The sequence below is a fragment of the Callithrix jacchus genome, chromosome 2 (assembly GCF_049354715.1).
Source record: "Callithrix jacchus isolate 240 chromosome 2, calJac240_pri, whole genome shotgun sequence".
Classification (NCBI taxonomy): Eukaryota; Metazoa; Chordata; class Mammalia; order Primates; family Cebidae; genus Callithrix; species Callithrix jacchus.
The window spans coordinates 47202298-47225745 of NC_133503.1; the positions used below are offsets into that span (position 1 = coordinate 47202298).

At 37.2% G+C, this 23448-nt stretch overlaps 1 protein-coding gene across 4 annotated transcripts in view; it reads right to left on the minus strand.

The window, feature by feature from the left end:
• The window catches only part of HTR4 (5-hydroxytryptamine receptor 4), a 212425-nt gene that overhangs the window by 56399 nt on the left and 132578 nt on the right, over nt 1-23448 (minus strand). For all 4 annotated transcript variants that reach the window (XM_002744348.7, XM_035288086.3, XM_008987493.5 and 1 more), the window contains exons 5-6: nt 16383-16536; nt 2927-3495 (exon numbers count right to left, since the gene is read on the minus strand). In XM_002744348.7, coding sequence (XP_002744394.1) covers nt 2927-3495; nt 16383-16536 — 723 coding nt within the window. The remainder of the gene's footprint in view (nt 1-2926; nt 3496-16382; nt 16537-23448) is intronic.

Consider the following 23448-nt stretch of genomic DNA (forward strand, 5'->3'; position numbering starts at 1 on the left):
AAATTTAGAAGAAGTTCAATATGATAAATCACTGGGTAATGCAAATTAAATGATATGGCAATTACTTCTGCACCAGCCTAATATATTTTAATTAAGAAAATATTAAAGATTAATAATATCAACGTTGGTGAGGAGGAGTACAGGATACTCTCACACTCGCAGATGAGAATGCAAATTATTACAGTGTGCTAGGACGCCAATATTATTACAGTAAACGTAAATGACCATACCTGTCAATAGAGCAATTTCATTTTTGATAGCTATCTGAAAGAAATACTAGCATATGCACAAAAAAATGTGTTCAAGAGCATTAAAAACAGTACAGTTTGCAATGGCAAGTAATTGGAAACACCTACATCACCACTAATAGCAAAATATTAAATAAATTTGAATATGTATTTTTAATACAGAAGATTATGGACCAGCTAAATGAATGAGTTAGAGCTGTATTTTCCCCAGTGAAAAGATCTTCAAAATGTTTTGTTCAAGGATAAAAAACAAAATGTAGATAAGTACATATAGAATGATTCCATTTTCTAAGTCAAATATTCTCCACCCCCACAGAAAAAGATCACCTATGTTTTTGAAAAGTTTTATGAATGTTTGTAAATACATTGAAAAGATCAGCAGAAAAATGTTAATTATTTTCTCTGGGAACAGGCGTAGGATTAGCAGGATAAAATCTGATACTAATTTTCATTGTTTTGGTTTTATATTTCTTGAATTCATCTGAATTTGCTGATACTCTACTTGTGGGATTTTTAAGAAATATGCAAAATGTTCTTAGTTGTGCTAAGTTAAAACAATTTATCAGGAGAATTAATTTTATGATTTGTTAAGAATTGACAAATCATAAAATTAACTTCCTATACATAACAGACAACATGTTGGATATCTGGTATATATAGCATTGGATAAAATAGGCAGAATTCCTGTCCTTTGTGAGATTTACCCTCTAGTGGATGCAGGTTTCAACTATTCTGTGTAGGCTACCCTTACTCTTATAAGATTCTCCACCCTCACAGGAAAATGTCATAGACCTCATGAAGAAATTTATGAAAGAAAATATGGAGTGTACATCCATACGCCATCTCTAAGTTGTCTCTCTGCTTTACGATCATCCTGCAGATTACCAGACACAGCAGGATTTTACCAATACATCCTATTTAGTAAAATAGGCTTTCTTGGGCTGCCCTACAAACTCCCAAACTCTCTATGACAGTTTCTATGGGGAAAAACCCATCAACTGCTGAACAACTGACTTAGCAAATGAAGTGCTGGAGCATACGCTATTTGTAAGTTGTCAACAGCCCGTACTTAGGCAACTGCTAGCTTAAATAGCTAAAACCTACTTGGCACCCACACAGAAGTTCTTGTACACACACTTTATGGTTGAATTCTTTCTATGACACTCATGAAGGCATAATAATTAAGAGAATGTCAGCTTCTAGGAGTATCCTTTGGGGCCTTTGACCAGCTGAAACCACAACACCATGCTAGGCTTTCGCTACAAATCTGCCTACACTTGTAGCAAAAAATGGAATTCATGCTCTGAGCAGCCTCTGAGGCACAGCATTTATATTTTAAAGCAATTCTTATTTTTCTTTTCTTCTTTTCTTACACATGCAAATGAAAATATCCCCCAATTTTCAGCTGCCAGAACAGCTGAATACTAATCATCATCAGAAAAATTAAATGCTTGTCTCAAGGAAGGAGCTATTCTTTAAAAATTCCTGTGAATCTCAGGGCAAAGAAAAAAATGTCATTGACAATCCAGTTTTGCTACAGGATGAATGCACTCATCACAAATGGCTTTTCCTAGCTGAGAACAATTCTAGCCCAGGGTGACCAGAAATTTCTCAGGGTTTAGAAAGAGGTATCATAACTAGACACTGAACATTTGACTCCAAAATCACTCCCACCTCCATCCACCTATGTGACCTTGGGAAAAAAAAAATCACTGCACATTTGCATATTCTCCTATATTTCATTTCCTTCCTTATACTGTTCTACTGTTCTATTTGCTTGAAATGGCTTCTCTGCTTTCTCCTCCATGTCTCAAATTCTTATGAAATACTGTTCTATGTTCTGTGAAGCCTTCCCTGAGCTTCTTAAGCCAAATCAACTCTCTTTTCTTTCTACCCCAATTCTAGATTGCCCATACACCATTATATCACAAGGTATTACTGATTTATATTTATTATTGTATTTATTTTCAGTTTATCATGTTATTTATGGCCATCTTAGGTTTTTAGGCACTATGCTATTACTACTGGTCATAATATTATTAATAACATTTTTAGTACTATTGTGAGTGCTTACTGTATGTCAGATCCTATATAAATATATTATCTCTACTCATCACAAAACCTGCATGAAATGAAAAATAATATTATTACCTTTCTTTAAAGATAAGGAAAGTAAAACTAAGAGTACGCAGATGGCTAGTAGGAGCACTGAGAGTCAAGACAAAATCTATTTTACTTTAAAACCCATGCTTTTAACCGCTACTCTAAAGTATCACCTTTAAATAATAATAGCCAACATTTACTAAATACTTATTAAGTGTCAGGGTATACTGTGTGCTCCACATACACTAGCTAATTTCTCATGAAAACATTGTGATGTAGATACAGTGATCATTATCTTAAGTTTTAAAAAAATAAAATTAAGGTTAATAATGTTTAAATGACCTGCCAAAGGTCACAGAACTATGGAGATTAGATTCGAATGCAAGTCAGTCTCCCTCCAGAGCCTGAGCTCTTAATCACCACTCTATTCAATGACCAGATGGTAGAATCTTTTTTAATCTTTGCAAATTATATGCAGGTTTCAGGGATAACCCACTGGAAACAGAAAACTGGAGCATTACCTCTTCTGAGTAATACAAATCCACCAAACTGATGAACTCCGTTAGTATACTCACCTTAGCACATGTGTGGATCCATTAATGGTTGTGGTTGAACAAGGGACAGTCTGGCCCAGAATGGAAGGTCTTCGGTAGCGCTCACCATCACAGCAGAGGATGATGAGAAAGGCACGCCTAAAAGACTTATTCAAGAAGGCGTAGAGAAAAGGGTTCAACCCGGAATTGATATAGCCGAGCCAGAGGAAAGCGGTCCACACCTGCCCAGGGACAGTGTAGTCTATGAAAGGATCCACAATATTGGTAACAAAGAATGGCGCCCAGCAGAGGCAGAAGCAACCCATGATGATGCACAGGGTCTTTGCTGCTTTGGTCTCTGTCCTCATGCGATGAGTGCTATGCTGGTCTGCCGGCTGAGGCCTGCCCTCGGAGGAGGCTCCTGCCCGTTGTAACATCTGGATCTGGTGGGCATGCTCCTTAGCTGTGACATAGATGCGGTAATAGGCCAGCACCATGAGAAGAAATGGGATGTAGAACGCCACCACAGAGCAGGTAATGGCGTAGGGCTTGTTGACCATGAAGATACAGTACGTAGAGTTAGAGTTCTGGTTGAACTTCCTCTTTTCTATCTGAGAGTTGGAGGGAGAGGAAATGTGGAAGGGAGGTAAAATGGAAAGAAAAAGTGAAAAAGAAGTGGGAAAAATAGGGAAGAGTATAAAGGAAAAAAGGGAAAAAGAAGAAAAGGGAGGATTGAAGATAAAAGGAAGGGGAAGAGAACAGGGAAAGAAAAAAGGGAAAGTAAAAGAGCAAAGGGGAAAGGAAAGAAAGAAGAAAGTTTATCAGCAAAGCTTTGGTTTTCTTATAAGCTTACAACACAAAGAACCTTGATGACAGAAAAGGAACATGATCATATCCCAGGGCTCAGAGAACTTATCTGTACAAGAGGAGCTGAAGGCTCCAGGACAAAGAGAAATAAAATAAAGACAGAATCATTGTTTATTCCATTTACCCTACCAGTAGTGAAATTCCGCCTCTATTCTCTTTCCTGTCTGCTTGCACATAACAGACTAGTGTCTCTTAACAGGATGTCTGTACATGAGTAACATTAGAGTTCCTCACAGCACATATTATAGGTGCAGATTCCTGCATACTCCCCGCTGCCACTCCTCCATTCTCATTGCCGATATACTGATTGTAAATCTCTGGGCAATGAAGATCAAATATACATATTTTTAGCAAGATTTTTCCAATAATTCTAAAGCTGATTAATATTTGAGAACCATTGCTCTATACCATTCTAAACTAGCTCTTTGGGGATGCCAAGGAGCACTTTTCTAGACTTATTTCTCTACCTATTGAGTTCCCCAATGAATGTTTGTCTCATTTAGATAACACAGAGTAACAGCATGTGTTATAGAATAATAGCCTAAAGAGACCTGAGGACTTTGGAGGAAAAAAGACAGATATTTTAACAGAAGAAAAGAATATATAGATTGGGTAGGACAAGATCATGAGGGACCTTGGATCCCAACCAGAGTTAGAATCTAGACCATACTCACTGCCTCAGCTTACTCTCCTCCCAGTCTCTCCTGAACCCATTCCGTTTATGTGTTCATCCTAATCACTGCATTGAAACTGCTCTGGTCAAGGCTATCAGTGACCTCTATGTTGCCGTCCCTCCTTTTAAATGAGTCATCTACGCCTTTGACACAGCTGAACCCCTCATCATTCTTCAAATGCATATAAAGTGCATAAATATTAAGTGTATGTACAGATGAATAAATACTACATAGTAAATATGTCTGTGTAATTATTATTCAAATCAAACTATAGAATATTATCAAAAACCTAGCAGCTTCCCAAATGCCTTCTCCTAGTCATTAATATGCTCAAACATAGCCACTAATCTACATCATAATGTAATTTTGTTTGTTTTCAACTGTCAATATAATAATAAAACACACGCAATCTGTATCTTCTTTAACTTAATATTGTATCACTCACATTATTCCATGTACATGTAATTTATTCTTTTTTATTGTAGTATAATATTGCATTATAGGAATAAACTATAACATTACATATTCCAATACTGACAGAATTTGAGTCACTTTTGGGTTTGGGCTATTTTGCATAAAACTGTTAGGTATATTCTTGTACGTGTGTGTGTGTGTGTGTGTGTGTGTGTGTGTGTGTGTGTACATATATTTTCATCTCTCTTAGGTATATACCCAGGACTGAAATTGCTGTGCCATAGCTTGGGTATACACAGCCAAATGGTTCCCAAAGGGACTGTATCAATTTATATTCCCACCATGAGAGCAGGAGAGTTCCAGTTACTCCACATTCTCACACTTGGAATTGATTGTCACTATGTGGTGGTATCTCATTGTGGATTTATTGATGATGTTCTTAAAGTTTCTTTGATTACGTAAGTAAAATATTCCATGTGTTTTTGACTCTTTCCACCAGTTTATATTACAATTCGTCTTATATTTTGTTACTGAAAAGTGTCCCAGGCATCCACATCCACATAATTATAGTGCATTGACATCACTCCCTTTGGAAAGCATGTGAGACTGAGTTTCTGCATCTGTTTCCTGATTAGCACTCTGGTTCTTTCAATGGGATCAGAGCATTGCCTTGAGAATGAGGAAATCTGCCTAGATCTTGCCAGTCCCAGTTCTTGCAGCTGAACCTTCAGTTTCAATCCAAGTAAGTCACATCAAACTCTCAGTGTGCCCTGCTCTCTGCATCTTTGTTCCCTGTTTACTATGTCATGGCTATTGCACTGTAATTCTGAATTAAATCCAATAAACTTGAATCAAATCTAAGTTCATTACAACCCTTCAGTTTCTTATTGCAGTTTTACTGTGCATTTCCTGAGAACTAATCATGTTAATCACTGGTTTGCCCTTTCAATATCCTCTCTTGTGAATTGATTATTCAGGTATTTTCCCATTTTAAAAATTGAGTTGTGACTCTCTTTCTTATTGATTTTTAATATAATAGTTCGTTTATATTCTAGATGTCTTTTGTCAGATTTATGTGTTGTAAATGTATCACTCTGTAACATGGCTTTTCACTTTGCTATCTTGTGATAGAAAAAAGTTCTGAAAGAACTTATATTTTTGGTTAGTACTTTTTGCATCTTGTTTATGAAATCTTTGTTTACCTCTAAGTATCAATATACTGGCCGGGTGCGGTAGCTTACACCTGTAATCCTAGCACCTTGTGAGGCTAAGGTAGGCAAATCGCTTGAGGCCAGGAGTTTAAGACCAGCCTGGCCAACATGGCAAAACCCTGTCTCTACTAAAAATAAAAAATTAGCCAGGTGTGGTGGCAGGCACCTGTAATTCCAGCTACCAGGGAGGCTGAGGTGGGAGAATTGCTTGAGCATGGAAGTCAGAGACTGTAGTGAGCACAACTGCACTCCAGCCTGGGTGACAGAGTGAGACTTGGAAGAAAAACAAAATATTGTCAAAATATTTAAAGACATTCTCCAAATGATCACTTAGCATGTCTTTATTGTGCTAGTATTTATGGCTTTTTTGGTTTTGTTTTTTCTTTTCTTCTCTTTTTTTTTTTTTTTTTTTTTTTGACAGGGCTGCCCAGGCTGGAGTGCAGTTGTGCTCACTGCAACTTCTGACTCTTAGGCTCAAGCAATTCTCTCACCTCGGCCTACCTAGTAGCTGGGACTACAGGCATGGGCCAGCACGCCCAGCTAATTTTTTATATTTTTTGCAGAGATAGGGTTTCATTGTGTCACCCAGGCTTGTCTCAAACTCTGGGCTCAAGCTATCAGCCCATTTCAGCCTCCCAAAGTGCTGGGGTTATAGGCATGAGCCACTGTGCCTGAGCAGGTTTTATGTTTAACTCTTCTACTCACCTGAAATTATTTTTCTGTATGGTATTATGAATATACAAGACATGGATATTCAATTGACCCCACAACAGGTATTGAAAGGACTATCTTTTCCTAGTTGCATTGCAGTGTAAACCGGGTCATAAATCAGAGGACTGCATATGCATGGCTCCATGTTTGGATTTCCTGTTGGTTCTCTTGAGTTGTCTCTCTCTGCATATACTGTTTTAACTTTTATAACTTCATACATCTTACATGTCTGGTTACAAAAGTCTTTGAACTGTGATTTCTCTTCTTGAAGACTCTTGGATAATCTTATATCTCAATATTTCCATATAAAATTTAAAATAATGTCTCAGTGTCTATAAAAATCTCATAGAATTTTGATTGGAATGAGAGGAAAAAGATTAAGGAAACTGACATCTTTACAATGTTAAGCCTTTGAATTAACTAACATGGTAATTCCTTCCCTTTGTCTTTTTAAGTTTATTTCAATAATACTTTATTTTATAATTTTCTTTATGTCTTGCACATCTTTTGTTAGATTTATTTCTAAGTATTTTATGTCTTTGTTCTATTGTAAATGGTACCATGTTAAAATTCCTATTGCTAATTGTTGCTAATACGTAGAACTTGGTGAGGATTTTTATTACAAGTTGGCTATGTATTCAGCAACTTTGCTAAGTTAGATATCAATGAATATTTCATCTTTACATACTTTTGAATTTTCTCCAGGAAATACTCAAATGATCTGCAAATAAAGGCAGTTACATTTTTTTTCTCTTTTCAGTCTTAATACCACTTTCTCTTGCTTTATTGAGTTTGATAGGACCTCCGGTCTAATTTTGAATAGAAGTGAGAGTAGTTGATACATTGTTTCATTTCCAGTTTTAGGAAGTGAGCCTTCAATAATTTACTAAGTATGATATTTTCTAAAAATTGTATGTCAACAAGCTCTACTTGATTAAGAAAATTACCTTCTACTCCTGGTTTGATGAGATTTTTAAAAAATCATGTATGGGCATTGAATTTTGTCAAAACATTTTTGGCAGTAATGAGATGAACATGTGATTTTCTCTCCTTTCTTTTATCAATGCGATGAATTACAATGACCGCATTATAATTCCTGGAATAAGTCTTATTTGTACTGGACCCTGTGACACACTAATTTTTTTTTTAAAGATTGAAGAACTTTTCTACCAGCTATGAACCCTGCCTGCTGACAGGTCTTAGTCATCAACCTTCTCTAGAAATAGCTCTTGATTGAAGAGAACTGCTTAACACAATGTCACTTACCCTTCTTGGGATCAATCTGCATCCAGTGTGGCTATATACATGCATAAGCTATGAAGAATATACATCTATATTATATACTCACAAACAAACCATTTTATTCATCTACACATTCAGTATCTTGTTTTATAGACTATTATAAGGCTATCATGTATTATCCTCTTTAATTGATATTTTTATCAGTTCAAGAAATATTTCTATATTTCTACCTCAAGTAATATTGCTTGCCTTAAATTTATTCTATCACTTACAATAGTAGAGTGATACCAGCTTTCTTTGGTTTATCACTTGTGCAGTGTATGTATTTTTATTACTTCATTTTCAATTTTTCTGTCACTTTATATTTAGTGACAGAATATATGCTTCTCTTACAAGCAGCATATATTCATATTTTGTTTTGATACAGTCTGACAACTTTGTCTTTTAGCATCTATTCTTTTAATAATTTAGTATTTACTAAAATTACGGATTGATTTAGGTTTGTCTATGATCTTACTGATATCTATTAATCTCTTCTGTTTCTTGGTCCCTTGTTTCCATCTTTATTGCTTATTTTGGAATAATACTTTTTTATATTAACACATTCTCTCTATTAGCTTATTGGATATACATTCTTTTATTATCTTTATTTTAGGGGTGAAAACTAATCACAGTCTATTTCATACATTTACCATTTCCTTGGCAATGCAAAGATTCCAAACAGTCTGTCTCCATTTACCTGCCCTATGCCTGCCTTTTATGCTATTGTTTTCATGCATTTTAATTCTACATACATTTGAAAACCCACAAGACATTTGTATTATTGCTATGTTAATAGTCAATGTTCTCTTATACCACCCACATAATCATCATTTCGAGTGCTCTGCACTCTGTCCTGAATTATGGTGCTTCTATCTGGAATTATTTTCTTTTTGACTGAAAAATTCCTATAAAAGTCATTATAAAACCTGGAGTGGAAAAATTCCCTCCATTTTTGTTTGCCTAAAAATGTCTTAATATCATCTTAATTTTTAAAGCATATTTTCATTGGGTATAGAATTCTAAGTTGTAGATTTTCACCATGTCATTCCATTGTCTTCTCACTTCTTTCATTTTATTGCATGGTAAGCTCTAAGTTTTATTTTTCCAGTTAAATACGATTTATCATTTTTCTCCAATTATTTTTGAGATTTATCAACTTTTATTTTCAGCAGATTTTAAAAATGAATTGTCTAGATACAGTTTTCTTCTTTGTTTAACCTGCTGGGGCTTTGTAGAGAGAGATTCTTGAATCCGTGACTAATGGCTTTTATCTGTTTTGGAAAATTCTGAGGCACTATTTCTACAAATATTGCATTTGCCCCATTCTCTCTCTCTTCAAATAGAATACTAGTTATATGAATGTCAGAACTTTTCTGTATTTTATATATGTATATATAAAACTCACATATATATATATACACACACACTATACATAAAAGTGTATATATAGACACACACACTATATATATATATTCTTATATGATACATATGTACCAGAATGATCTGTAATAAAATCTTGCCCATTTATTTATATGTGCTTCAATCTGGATTTTTTTTTACAAGGCTATAGTATAATATCATCTTGAATTGATATTTTTATCATTATGAAAAAATGATATCACCTAAATTCCAGTTTACTACAGGACAGGTATTCTCAGCTATGTCAAATCTACTAGTAAATTTATCATTATACTTATTTACTTTACTGAATTTATTAGTTGTAAGATTTCCATTAAATTCCTTTTTTTTTTTCGTAGATGTTCCTCATCTAATGACTCCATTATCCAGATTGCCTATGAGACTGTTTCTGTTGTCTATGTTCTTAGTTTTTGGTCATTTAGTCTTGCTTCTTACAAGGCCTGGTGACTTAATTAAGGGACAGACATTATGTATTAAAAAGTACAGTTAGCATTAGGCATGTTAACAGTAAACTCTAGATGGTGGTAGCCTACTCCAGGAAGAATTAGATTTTCTTCTGGCAAGCAGATAGAATATAAAAAGCACACCTCAATCATGTTTAAGTTGTGTTTAATGCATTACTTTCAATGGCAAAAACCACAATTACTTTTGCACAGGCCTTATATGACTTAATAAAGGCCCCTATGGAAATAGTAGAGGTCTCCTTTTTCTCTTGGAGAGTATGGCTACTCAAGTCTTATTTGCTTCAGTTACTTTCCGATCTTTCAAACAGTATTTTATTTAATCTTCATATTTTCTATTTAATTCAGTGTGTTTTATTTAGCTTTGATAGTCATGCTCATGAGAGTTCCCACCTTATATAGAAACACAATTCTCTGTCCCTCCTTACAACATGTTTTAAGGTATATTTGCTTCCAAGACAATTTTCTCTTTCTTTCTTTTCTTCCTCACTGGCTGTTCCTTCCAACTGTCCTTTACTGCTCTGCATTCCTTAGACCACTTCTGTTCTCTACCTACATGCATTCGTGAGGTGATCTCATCTAGTCATATGGAATTCGATGGTATTTAATCTTTAAGAATGCTCCACTTTTTTCTTTGTCGTCAGGACCTCCTGTGAACTGCAGAATTTAATATCAACCTGCTTACTTGACATCTCCACTTGCATATCTAATAGATATCTCAAATGCATGTCATGGAAGCCAAGCATTTAACTCTCCCCACCCCATAAACCCTAATTTACACACAGTATTCCCACCTGGATTGATGGTCACTCACTCTAATTTTCCAGTGCTTTTGTCTAAAATCTTGGGTGATGTTTGACTTAGGTTTTTCTTTCACATTCTTCTAATTTTTTAAAAATCCTGTTGGTTAAATCTTCAAAATATACCCAGATTCTAAATCACAGTCTCCATTGTTATCATGGAGGTTGGAGCATGACTGTGACTCACCTGTCACATTATTTCAACAGACTCCCTTACTGACTGCTTTTTTAACAGAAAAAAAACAGAAAGAATCTTTAACAATATAATTCAGGTCATGTCAGAGCATTGCTTAATACTCTGCAATGGCTCCTCATTTTTCTCATAGTAAAAGTCAATGCTCTTAAAATAACCTGAAAGATCCTACACTATCTTTCTCCTACATACTTTTTTACTTCCTTTCCTGCATTTCCCTCCTTCATTTACTCTGCAACAGCTACACTAACCTTGATATGATAGGAATATTCTGCCACAGCACCTTTGCACTAGCCATTTTTCTGGCCTGGTATATTCCCGGAGATATCCACAAGTACAACTCCCCCACCTCCTTAAAGGCTTAACTCAAATATCACCTTCTCAATAAAGCCTGGTCTAACACCTTATTTAATATTACAATCTGCTCTCCCATTCACCTGCTCTTTCATACTATTTATCATCTTTTAACATCCTAGATATCTGCTTATTTTTAATCTCCTCTATTTTCATCTCATCACTTATTGTCTGCCTCTCTTTATTAGAATATAAACTTTACAAGGAAGTGGGTCATTGTCTATACTGTTTAATAATGTACCCTAAGCATCTGAATTAGATACTCAAATATGGTTGGGGCTCAATAAATACTTATAGAGCAAAAGAATATGTAAAATCTGACAATTTCTCACCACCTCAAATTGCTATCGTCCTGGTCCATGTTAGCATCATCACTTGCCATGATAATTGTAATTCCTTCCCAAATGTTGCCACTATTTTCTGCCATTCTACAGTCATTCTCTACAGAGTAGCCAGAATTATTCTTTTAAAACATAGGGCAAATAATGTCATTCCTCTCATCCAAACCCTAGAAAGCTTCTTCTATCACTCTGAGTAGTCATATCTGACTCCAGGCTACCTCTCCGACCTCTACTTTTCTTACCAATTTCCTCCTTGCTCACTGCTGTCTGTAATCTTCTAGGCCATTCCCTGAACTACCCAAGCATGCTCCTACTCAAGGGACTTCATGATTATTGCAATTTTCTTCCAAAACACTTTTTTTCTTGATGCTTACATGCCTTGCTTTCTCTCTTCCTGCAGGACTCTGCTCCAGGAATATTTTATTAAGGAAGGTGAATGTTACATGTAAAATAATATCTTCCCATCACTCAGTTTTTACTTGTTTTTGTGTGTGTGTTTTTTTAAAATAAAATGTAACACCTGAAATATATTGTACTTTCTTCTCACTAGATTTTAAATGCCATATGAACTGAGAAGTTTTTACCACTAATTACTCAGTTACCTATGGAACATAGTGGGCATTCAATTATTTCTTGAATGAGTAATTGAATAAATAATGCAGCTGTTATGAGCTTAGACTCTGAAGTCATAAGATTTTCTTTATAAAATGACTATTAAACATAGTAATATTGTATTGGTTAGATGATATTAAAACATGTGAAGAATTTAGTATAGTATCTATAAATATTTAATAAATAGTGATGATGGAAAGAGAAAGCAGGTTTAGGAACATAATTGAGAAAATTATTATATGAACACTTTGAAATTTTAGGCTGTTTCTTTCCTGTTACGTTAACAACCCTACACTCGGTTGGTGTGGTTACCAATTTGTAAAATTTAGGGGTGGAATAGGACATTTCTAGCAAGCTTAGCTTTAAAAGCACAGCCGATTCCATTAAGCAAAGGAAAAGTCCCTGGAGTCGGTTCCTGGCCTTGGGCATCTGTACTTGCATGTATGTGCAGGTTTATATGTGTGAGTATATAGTTGGTCATCATTATGCCTGGATTCCATCTCTGTGAATTCATTCACTCACTAAAATTTATTTGTAACCCCCAATCCCTCAAATCAATACTTGAGGTGCTTTCACAGTGCCTCTGTGGTCATTTGTAGATATTCATGCGCACGTGGAAAATTTGTTTCCTGACAGGTGTGTTTCCAGCTGAAGTCAAACAAGGTGATGCTCTACCATCTTGTTTCACTTCAACAGGTGTCCCTTTTGTTATTTGCGAGCACATATTTTGCCTTTTTGTGCGTTTTGATGGTGATTTCATGGTTTAAAATGGACCCTAAGTGTAATGCTGAAGTGCTATCTTGTGTTGATAATTACAAAAAGCCTGTGATGTGCTTTACAGAGAAAATACATGTTTTAGACAAGCTTCATGCAGGCATGAATTATAATGCTTTGTCCATCCATGAGTGCAATGCTAATGAGTCAACAGTATAAATTAAATAGGAGTTTTTAAAAAGAGACACACATAAAATAAGGTTATACATTGATTGGCTGATGAAAATGTTGTGACCAGAGACTCAGGAACCTAATCCTGTATTTTCTCCTGAAAGCAGATTCAGTATTTGCCAGTTCAGTATTTGCAGTGACTATATAAAATTTAATTGCTGCCAACAACACGAATCAGCCATATGTATATTGTGACCACGTGGGTTGTGCTAGTATCTCTCTAGGCAGGTTTGCTGTGCAAATTAGTGGACAATTATGAATATAAGGAATGTTAACAGTAAGCAGATGCTCCATTTAGGTGAATTAGGGTCCATTTTAAACCACGATTAAAATTAAATAGGCAATGCCTTTGGCTCACTCTAAATGAATACAAACTTTCTGGGTTATTTCCTTTAGAAGTTCTATGCCAGGAGGTAAAAGTGCTAATCCCTCATTAGAAGTTCCCAATGCACAGAAGCATATGCTTCCAAAGATATTCTCCATTAGGGAATAAGTTTAGCATAAAAATTAAGAGCATAGACTCGAATCCAAAGCCTGGGCTCAGATACAGTCCCTGCTATTTCCTGCCAATGACTTTAGTGAATAATCTCCCTGATCCAAGGTTTGATGATGTATAAAATGAGGATTATAATAGGATCTACTTCATAATGTCGTTGTAAGGCCTAAGTGAGATTCACAGGAATAATGATTAACAGGGGCTTCATACATACATACTAAGTGTTCAGTATTTACTGGCCATTATTATTCTTGGAGTAATAATAATTGTTGAAAATTTGGATTTCATTTTCTCCAAGAATGATAAAACCAACAGTTTAAAATAAATTGGATAGGATTTTAAAAATATCCATGCAGTCACCCTTCGATTTCACTGTCTTGCCTCCAGCATTTCTTTCATAATCCCAAGGAATACTTGTTCTGACATACCACATGCAAATCCTGGCTCAGGGCTTGGTTTAGAGTCTTATCCTTGAAAAGGAACAAGGCAGGGCTAAGAGCTAAGAATGAGGTGGAAAGAGGAAAGGGCAGCTCCTTCTTTTGAGGGTTCTGTTGCTCTCAGTCTCTCCTCTTCACTCCCCTTCCCACATCTCCATGTATCCTGGGACCAATTTTAAAATGAGTGCCTGACAACTTCCTTATGGAATATAGATTCCTGCTAATGAATCCAGACCATAGATTTTGATTTTCATTATAAGTTTAGTATGTCAAAGCTGAAAGACTCTTAAAAGTTTGTATCTAGACAGAGTGAGACAGTTAATTTTATATGTTAACTTGACCAGGCCATGGGGTACCTACACATTTAGTCAAGCATTATTCTGGGTATGTCTATGAGGAAATTTTTGGATGAAATTAACATATGAATCAGTAGACTGCCTTTCTCAATGCAGGTGAACCTCATGCAATCCATTGAAGGCTTGAATAGCAGGGAACTCTTGCTGCCTTACTGCCTTCCAGCTGTGGTATCAGTTTTTTCCTGCCTTTGGACTCAAACTAAAACATTGGCTTTCCCGGGGCTCTAGTGTGCCTGCATTTGAACAGGAACTACACTATTGGCTTTTCCGGGGCTCTAGCTTGCTGAATGTAATTCTTGATACTGGTAAACCTCCATAACCACATGAACCGATTACTTACAATATGTTTTTTTCTTTCTCTCTCCACACACACACACACACACACACACGCACACACACACACACACATTCATTAGTTATGTTTATCTGGAGAATCAATACACAGGGATTGGAATAATGCCTGGCATATATTGCACACCTTCCTAGATCCCTAGTAAAAATTTTTCTTCCCTGAAGACCAATAGATCCTCTGATCACAGCCCTTCAGGAAATGAGACAGTTCAGAGCTGGGCTCAGGGCTTAGTTCTCTCAACGTCTAGCCTGGGGCTCTCTTCATTCCCTGGCAGCCTCTACACACACGACATATTTTCTTCAGGTCCACATCGGCTGACATGGTTTGGCTGTGCCCCCATCCAAATCTCATCTTGAATTGCAGCTCCCATAATTCTCCTGTATTGTGGGAAGGACCTGGTGGGAGATAATTGAATTATGGGGGTGGTTCCCCCATACCGTTCTCATGGTAGTGAATACATGTCACGAGATCTGATGGTTTTATATTGGGAAACCCCTTTCCCTTGGCTCTAATTCTCTCTTGTCTGCTGCCATGTAGGACATGCCTTTCACCTTCTGCCATGAATGTGAAGCCTCCCCAGCCATGTGGAACTATGAGTTCATTAAGCCTCTTTTTCATTATAAATTACCCAATCTGGGGTATGTCTTTATAAGAAGAGTGAAAACCAACTAATACATCAGCCTTATAGACTCTTAACATAAAATGGAATATAGACCTTTTGGGACAAATGACATGCCTCAGGCCCTGGAGTCTAAGCTTTGAGTACTTGTGCAGTTATCTACAAGCTGTGTGATATTGGGCATCTTACTTAACCTGAACCTACATAAGCTTGTGATCCTGGGTTTTCTCATCTGAGAAATGGAGGAAGAACTATACTTTCCCCACAAGGAGATTTTCAAGATTATATATAAAGTATTTAGCATACTCTGGTATACAACTATATTAAAGAAAACATTATTCATGACATTTGTTAAAACAGTAAAGCAGACTTTATTCAGGACCATCAAGATAGCTTATAGGGACTACTGTGAGGGGGTTTTGCAGTAGAAGAGAGAATTGAAACACAACCAGGAAAAGTGGAAATTTATAGCCAAACAGCATGGTGACTGGGAGTCAGTGAATGGAAAATTACCAATAGGAAACATCAGGAGTAAGAGAGGATTATGGCTAAATAAACCTAGCAGGGCTCTTGCTGAAGACAGGACAAGGTGATCAGACATCACCTGGGAGATGGTGGAGGATGAAGAACCCAATCAAATATCAAGGGTAGGGGATTCTGGCTAAGCCAAGTTAGCAAGATTTTTGCTAAAACTGGGTGATGCAAAAACAGACATAGAAGACCAAAAGTCAAGACCTAGTTGGGAGAAGGATTCAGAAAAGTCTGACTATAGTTGGGTTAAGGAGAGGATCTTTGTCAATAAGCATTCATAAGTGTTAGCTTTTTTTTTTTTAAGCTATCACTTAGACCACTATCAGATTCTTAGAATACCCAATCTGATATTATTTATTCATTTAGGAATCCCAAGTAAAGGTGATCAGACAGTAAGCCAGTGGGGTCTGTGTGTACTCACCAAATCAATTATGCCAATGTTATTCCAGCCTTGCATAATAGGGAGAAAAGAAATAAACGTTGGGATGACCCAGCAGCCTCCCAGCATTAGTGCGATGCGCAGAGGGGTCATCTTGTTCCTATAGACCAAAGGCTGGCAGCAGATGGCATAATACCTGGAGAGAGAATAGAGGGCAGAGCATAGGCATGGACAAGGAGGAATGGGAGGGAGAGAAAGAAGAACGTATGAGAGAGAAGAGGGGAGGAAGAGGGGATGGAGCAAGGGATAGAGAGGAACAAACATTGAGAAGAGTTGGAGGGGAAACAGAATAAAAAGAAGGAAAGAAGAAAAGAAATAATAAAGGGTGAAAGAGGAGAGCAAGTGGTAGAGGAAGGGGAAAAGAAGGAAGAGAGAAGGGAGAAAAGAACAGAGGAAAAAATGATTATGTAATACAATATAATATACTGGCCTGTGAGTTTCTGTTAATATAAATATTAATATATACTTTGGATCACATCTGAGAATCATTGCCTGCAGTTAGCCCCACGGTCCTCTCCATCTCCCACTATCTGGATGAGCTCCACACACACCAGAATTTCTTTTCTATCTCAGGCACTGTTCGAACACTATCCTGATGCCTGTGCATTGAGGAGCTTCTGTTCAGCCCTCTGGGCCTCAGTGTCCAGGCACCTGTAGCCTATTCGTTTACCACTTGAGGTGACCCAGGCATAGCCCTACATCTGAGCTCTAACCACTGTATCTCAGATTTGTCCTTTTCCCCTTGATCACCTGCCTACATGGAAATGGAGCTCTAAGTCAGTGTTTTTTTTTTTAAATTGTAGTTCACGGATTCCCCTCCATCCCCCCATCCCTGCCATGCTGTATGAAACTCACCTGAGGAAGCCTTTTTAAAATGCAGATCCCAAGGATCTCCTGAATCAGAGCCTGTTGGTGAATGACCTGGAGCTTGCATTTTGACAAGTGTGAGTCATTACTGCTGTGCGCTAAGGATACCCAATTTCCACCTTCCAAACACGTATACCTCCTGGCCTCCTTATGGTTGGGTAGGACCAAGCGACTGGTCCTGACCAATGAATCATGAATAGAATTAACATGCATCACTCCTGGGACAAACCATTTTACTGTTTCTGGGATATTAAGATGTAAAATTTTGTATATTTTCTGCTCCATCATTTCCTGTCTACTGGATGAGACACCCCAGTTCCATTTATTAGAGTCTGACCTCTCTTATGGGACTCAGTGCTCACACTTTTTTGATTCCATGTTCTGCCTATGTTCTTGCTTTTTCGTCCTGCCTCCAGAGAGATGTACAACCTGCCCATTTAACAGTCTGGCCTGTAAATCCTAGACCATTCCTGCATATTATTATGGCCTTGGAAATCACCTCTTCCATGCCCAGGCATGGCATGGAATTTCGCAAGAGGCAGAATGCTACAGGAGATCTATCATCTACTTCTCTTTGGGAGAGTAAAAAAATACAAATGCAAAAGAGCCTGGAGACTAAGTCTATTATCTAAGGTTTTATATCATTTAATGATGAACCACCCCCACACATCCCTCATTTTGTGCAGTTCACTTTGTTAATTTTCCCCACCTCTTCTTTTCTTTTCTTAATTCAAAGCATAACTAACATAACAATGGCTACATTCTTTGAAGAGGTGGTAGTAGGATGGGTTGAGAGAGAGGGTGGAATGAGGAGGGCCCAGTGTTGGAGCATGAGGAATAGGTGCCTCAAAAGCAGGGAGAGGAGAAATACCCCCTCTCCTACAAGGCATTGAGAAGCAGCTGACCGCATTGTTCCAAGAGCTCCTTGTAGCTGGAAGCTTGATGGGGCGTCCTGATCTGGGCCAGAGTGCAAGAAACAACAGATCAAAGAATGGGAGAGTGGCTTGCTCAGAAAAACCATTGTCTCTATTATAATTCTGACATGGCTACAAAGTCAAACTAAAGATAACTCAGTTATTGAAAGAATGCTGATTAGCTGGATTCCCTCCATACTGTTGGCTTACAAGGAAGGCAAATTATATGAGAGGCAAATTTTTTTGAATGGTGATATTCATAATCATCAAAGGTTTATTATTAACATAGAATTAATGATGAATTTGAAGTGGATGAAATATAGTTTTTTTTTCAAATTTTGTTTCTTCTTGATTTCCTGTTGGGGGGCAAGTCCCTTTCCATTTAACATCCTTCCTCCTTTCTCTTGTTAATAGCACTCCAAATCCTTCAAGAGTTATCTCTTTGTTGTTGCTATGGTGTTATTGGGAAAACAAATGATGGGATTCTGACTTTTCTAGCCAAGGAGTGAGGTGATCTGACTTTCTCCTAGGATGCAATGCCCTGCAGAGGGATGCAAAGAGGGCGCTTTATCCCAGCAGCAGCCCCATGGCAGGGCTGGGGATTCATTCCTGCTTCTTGGATCTTTTGCAGCATGCTCTTACCTCACTCCTTAGCTCTCTCTTTAAATAAACCACTTCATATCTTTCCAATAAATTATCTTTTTGCTTAAGCTGGTGTCATGGGTTGAACTGTGTCCTCACTCTTCCAAAAGATACATTGAAGTTCCAACTCCCAGTAACCTTGGAATGTGATCTTATTTAGAAATAGGGTTGTAAAAGAGGCAATCAAAGCAAAATAAGGTCTTCAGGTGATCCTGAATCCAACGTGACTGATGTCCTTATGAAAAGGAAAATTTTGACACAGAAACTGATATGCACAGTGGAAAGGTGGCCATGAGAAGATGGAATATTGGAGTGATGCGTCCATAAGCCAAGAGTGTTTTGGTAGTTACCAGCAACCACCAAAGGTCAGGAAGAGGCAAGAAATAGTCCTTCCCCTATAGGTTCCAGCTGGATCATGGCCCTTTTGACACCTTTATTTTAAACTTTCAGTCTTTAGAACTGTGAGACAATAAGTTTGTATTTTTCTAAGCCATCCAGTTTGTGGTATTCGTTATGCCAGCTTTAGCAAACCAATACAGTTGGTTAAAGGCAATCTCTGTTGCTTGCAAGCAAAGTATCCTGCCTCACACAGAACAGTAAATGTGGCTTGAATGCCAGATGTTTCTTTCATAGTATACTTTTTTCCTAAGTAAAAATATCTTTGTTTTATTCAATATACTTTCAGATCATAGCTCAAGTTTTGACATCCTTTCTTCTATTATCCCAAAAGGGCAATAGAGGATATAAATGAAGAATGAGTTCTGCCCTATCTTTGCTGTGTAATCAATATAATTGTCAATGTTCATAACCAGGTGCTATGATGTTGCCAAATAAAGAGCAGATTTCAGAAATTTTTGTTGGATCTCCGATGTTACAAAAATCCAAAAGTTCCAAAAGACAAGGCCAAATTAAGGATCCTTCAGGGTACTATTCACCACAACCAAGGTAGGAACCAACCTAAGAATCTATCAGTGGATAAATAAATATAGAAAATGTGGTATATATACACAATAGGATATTATTCTGCATAAAAACATAGAATCCTATCATTTGCAGTAGCATGGATGGAACTGGAGGACATTATGTTAAGTGAATAAGCCAGACACAGAAGGATAAATACTGCGTGTTCTCACTCATGTGATGGTGCTAAGAAAATTTATCTCATTGAGGTAAAACGTAGAATGATGGTTACCACACGCTGGGAGGGGTAGTATGTAGGAGGATATGAAGAGGGGTCAGCAAATGCATACAAAAGTACAATTGAATAGTGGAAATAAGATGTTTGTGCAGCACAACAGGGTGACGATAGTTAACAATAATTTATTATATCTTTCAGAATAGCTAGAGCAGTAGAATTGGAATATTCCCGACACAAAGAAACAATAAATGTTTGAGGTGATGAATATCCCAGCTACTCTGATTTGATCACTACACATTGTATACTCATATCAAAATATCACAGGCACCCCATTAGTATGTACAACTACTACGTACCCATAAAATTAAAAATTTTTTAAATAGATGAATAATATCTTGCAGGATAAAAAGTACATTTGAGAAAGCAGGATGTCTTACCTGAGAAGATTCTTTGATTTCCATAAATGGATGTGGATGTTTAGAGGGTTATGTTAGGAAAATAAAAGAATTTGCAAAAAAGGGCTTTAGAATGTATGGTTACATTGGTGCTCATAACATTTTTCTGAAAACCTTTATTTCTAAGTCTAGCATGGCCTGGGATATTGCCAGTTTCTCTTGACATAATGAATATACCATGGACAATATTGCCCTACATTCTGCTGTCCAAATGTTCTATGCTTTAATTTGCTTTACCCTAGATTTCTAGGAGCTGCTGCTACATAGAATTAAATAGTGGCAACCGATTTCCTTTTAAAATGCAACTTAAAAGAGGATACTATGAATGTAGTACACATTTTACCAGTCTCTTTCACCGTTTTTTTTTTTTTTTAAACAGAATCTTGCTGTCACCCAGGCTGTAGTGCTTGTGTAATCTTAGCTCACTGCAACCTCCGCCTCCCAGGCTCAATTGTTTCTCCTGCCTCAGCCTTCTGAGTAGCTGGGACTACAGAAATGCATCACCATACCTAAATAATTTTTGTATTTTTAGTAGGAATGGGGTTTCACTATGTTGGCTAAGCTGGTCTCAAACTCTTGGCCTCAAGTGATCCACCAGCCTCAGCCTCTCAAAGTGCTGTGATTATAGTCATGAGCCACCACACCTGGCCCCCTTACACATTTAACATATACAGTCAGTTTCCTGGAAAGTGCATACCAGAAATAAAGCGTTTTGAACAGCAAGCCCATCCTGTAGGGGGCTAAGATGGACTACATCGAAACACACCCAAACACAGATGTAGAGAGTTACTACTGCAGGATCTGGGGTGCTCAGGCAAGCCCAGAAAAAATCATTTATCTATTTTTTTAGTTATCAATAAGTAAAGGGGGGAAAAGGATTTTATTTTACTTCAATTTAAATTAGATTAGGTAAATTGTTAGTGATAGGTAAGAATATGAATAAGAGAAATATTGAATTATGTCTAGGTGTATGTTTTATTTGCATTTTGTCCTCTACATCTTCTTCAATCTTGTCCTCTGTCTTAGGGTAAACATGATTTGATTTGTAAGTGGCATTGAGTATAGAATATAAGGTTCTTATTTGGAGCTCAAACTCCAGCATCTACTTAACTTTATGTGCTCAAGATTCATACCAAGACCTGGCATCCTTGCGAAAGCAGACCTAAATAAGTCACCTCATATCCTTCCAACATCTTTCTGATCTTTTCTTTCAAGCAAAAAATCTAAAAAAGTAAACATCCTCTGAAGGCTAGACTCAAGAATCTAAATTAGGTAGGTGAAAATAAACATCAGTGAATAAAGTGATTAATAAAAATTGAGTTCTAGTGTTAACTAATGGTGCTTCCTTAAAAATTTCATATTTGTCTGTAGATAAACTAGACAGAAATCTGATAACTGGACTTTTATATATATGGTTGATTTTCAATTCCTATATTTGGATTGTAATGCCCTGCTAATAACAAAAAGAAAACTGACCTATCATGAACTGCTCCTGCAACACACATACACCACCACTAGACAGAACTAGCTAATTAAATTTGCAAGTTCTTTGGAGGGAGGTAAGGCAAAATGCCCTGGCTGATTTTATAATAATAGGTACTACTTATTTACTTACCAAGGGTTCTGCCCGTTTGATCTCATTTAATCCTCACAACTATTAGGTTGGTGCCAAAGTATCATTTAATGGCAAAATCCATGATACTTTGGCACCAACCTAATACTTTTGAGACAGGAACAATAAATGTATCCATTTCACAGATGAGGAAAGGGAAGCACAGGAGTGTTGGAAATTTGCTCAGTCTCACAGATTACCACCTGGGCATCTAGCCCAGGCCGCCTGACTCAAGAGCCAGGACATAAACCTCTTATTACTTCACTCAGCTGCCTCTCTCATTGAAAAGCCACTTTGGAAACAATCAAAATATACAAATTCTGAATCTCAGAACTTGAAGGATGCTGAGAATCATGAAATGCCCAAGCCCCCCGACATGGTTTGGCTGTGTCCCCATGCAAATCTCATCTTGGATTGTGGTTCCCACAATTCCCATATGTTGTGGGAGGAACGTGGTGGGAGGTGGTTGAATCATGGGGGTGGGTCTTTCCTGTGTTGTTCTCATGATGCTGACTGGGTCTCACAGGATCTAATGGTTTTATAAAGGGGAGTTTCCCTGCACAGTCTCTCTTCTCTTGCCTGCTACAGTGAGAAATGGCTTTCACCTTTCACCATGATTATGTGGCTTCTCCAGCCACATGGAACTGTGAACCTATTGAATCTCCTTTTTCTGTAAATTGCCTAGCCTAGGATATGTCTTTATCAACAGTGTGAAAATGGTCTAATGCAGAAAATTAATACTAGGAGTGGGGTTCTGCTGAAAAGATACCCCCAAATATATAGAAGTGACTTTGGAACTGGGTAACAGACAGAGGTTGGAAGAGTTTGGAGGGCTCAGAAGAAAACAGGAAGATGTGGGAAAGTTTGGAACTTCCCTGAGACTTGTTAAATGGCTTTGACTGAAATGCTAATAGTGATATGGACAATAAAATCCAGGCTGAGGTGGTCTCAGAGATTAGAAATTTGTTGAGAACTGAAGCAAAGGTGACTCTTGTTATGATTTAACAAAGAGACTGGTGGCATTTTGCGCCTACCCTAGAGATATGTGGAACTTTACACTTGAGAGAGATGATTTAGGATATCTGGTGGAAGAAATTTCTAAGCAGCAAAGCATTCAAGATGTGACTTTAGTGCTGTTAAAGGCTTTTAGTTTTATAAGGGAAGCAGAGCATAAAAGTTTGGAAAATCTGCAGCGTGACAATGCAATAGAAAAAAAAATCCCATTTTCTGGGGAGAAATTCAAGATGGCTGCAGAAATTTGCATAAGTAACGAGAAGTTGAATGTTAATCCCCAAGACAATGGGAAAAATGTCTCCAGCCCATGTTAGAGGTCTTCATGGCAGCTCCTCCTATCACAGACCCAGAGGCCTAAGAGAAAAAAGATTTCATGAGCTGGGCCCTGGGTCCCTGTGCTGTGTGC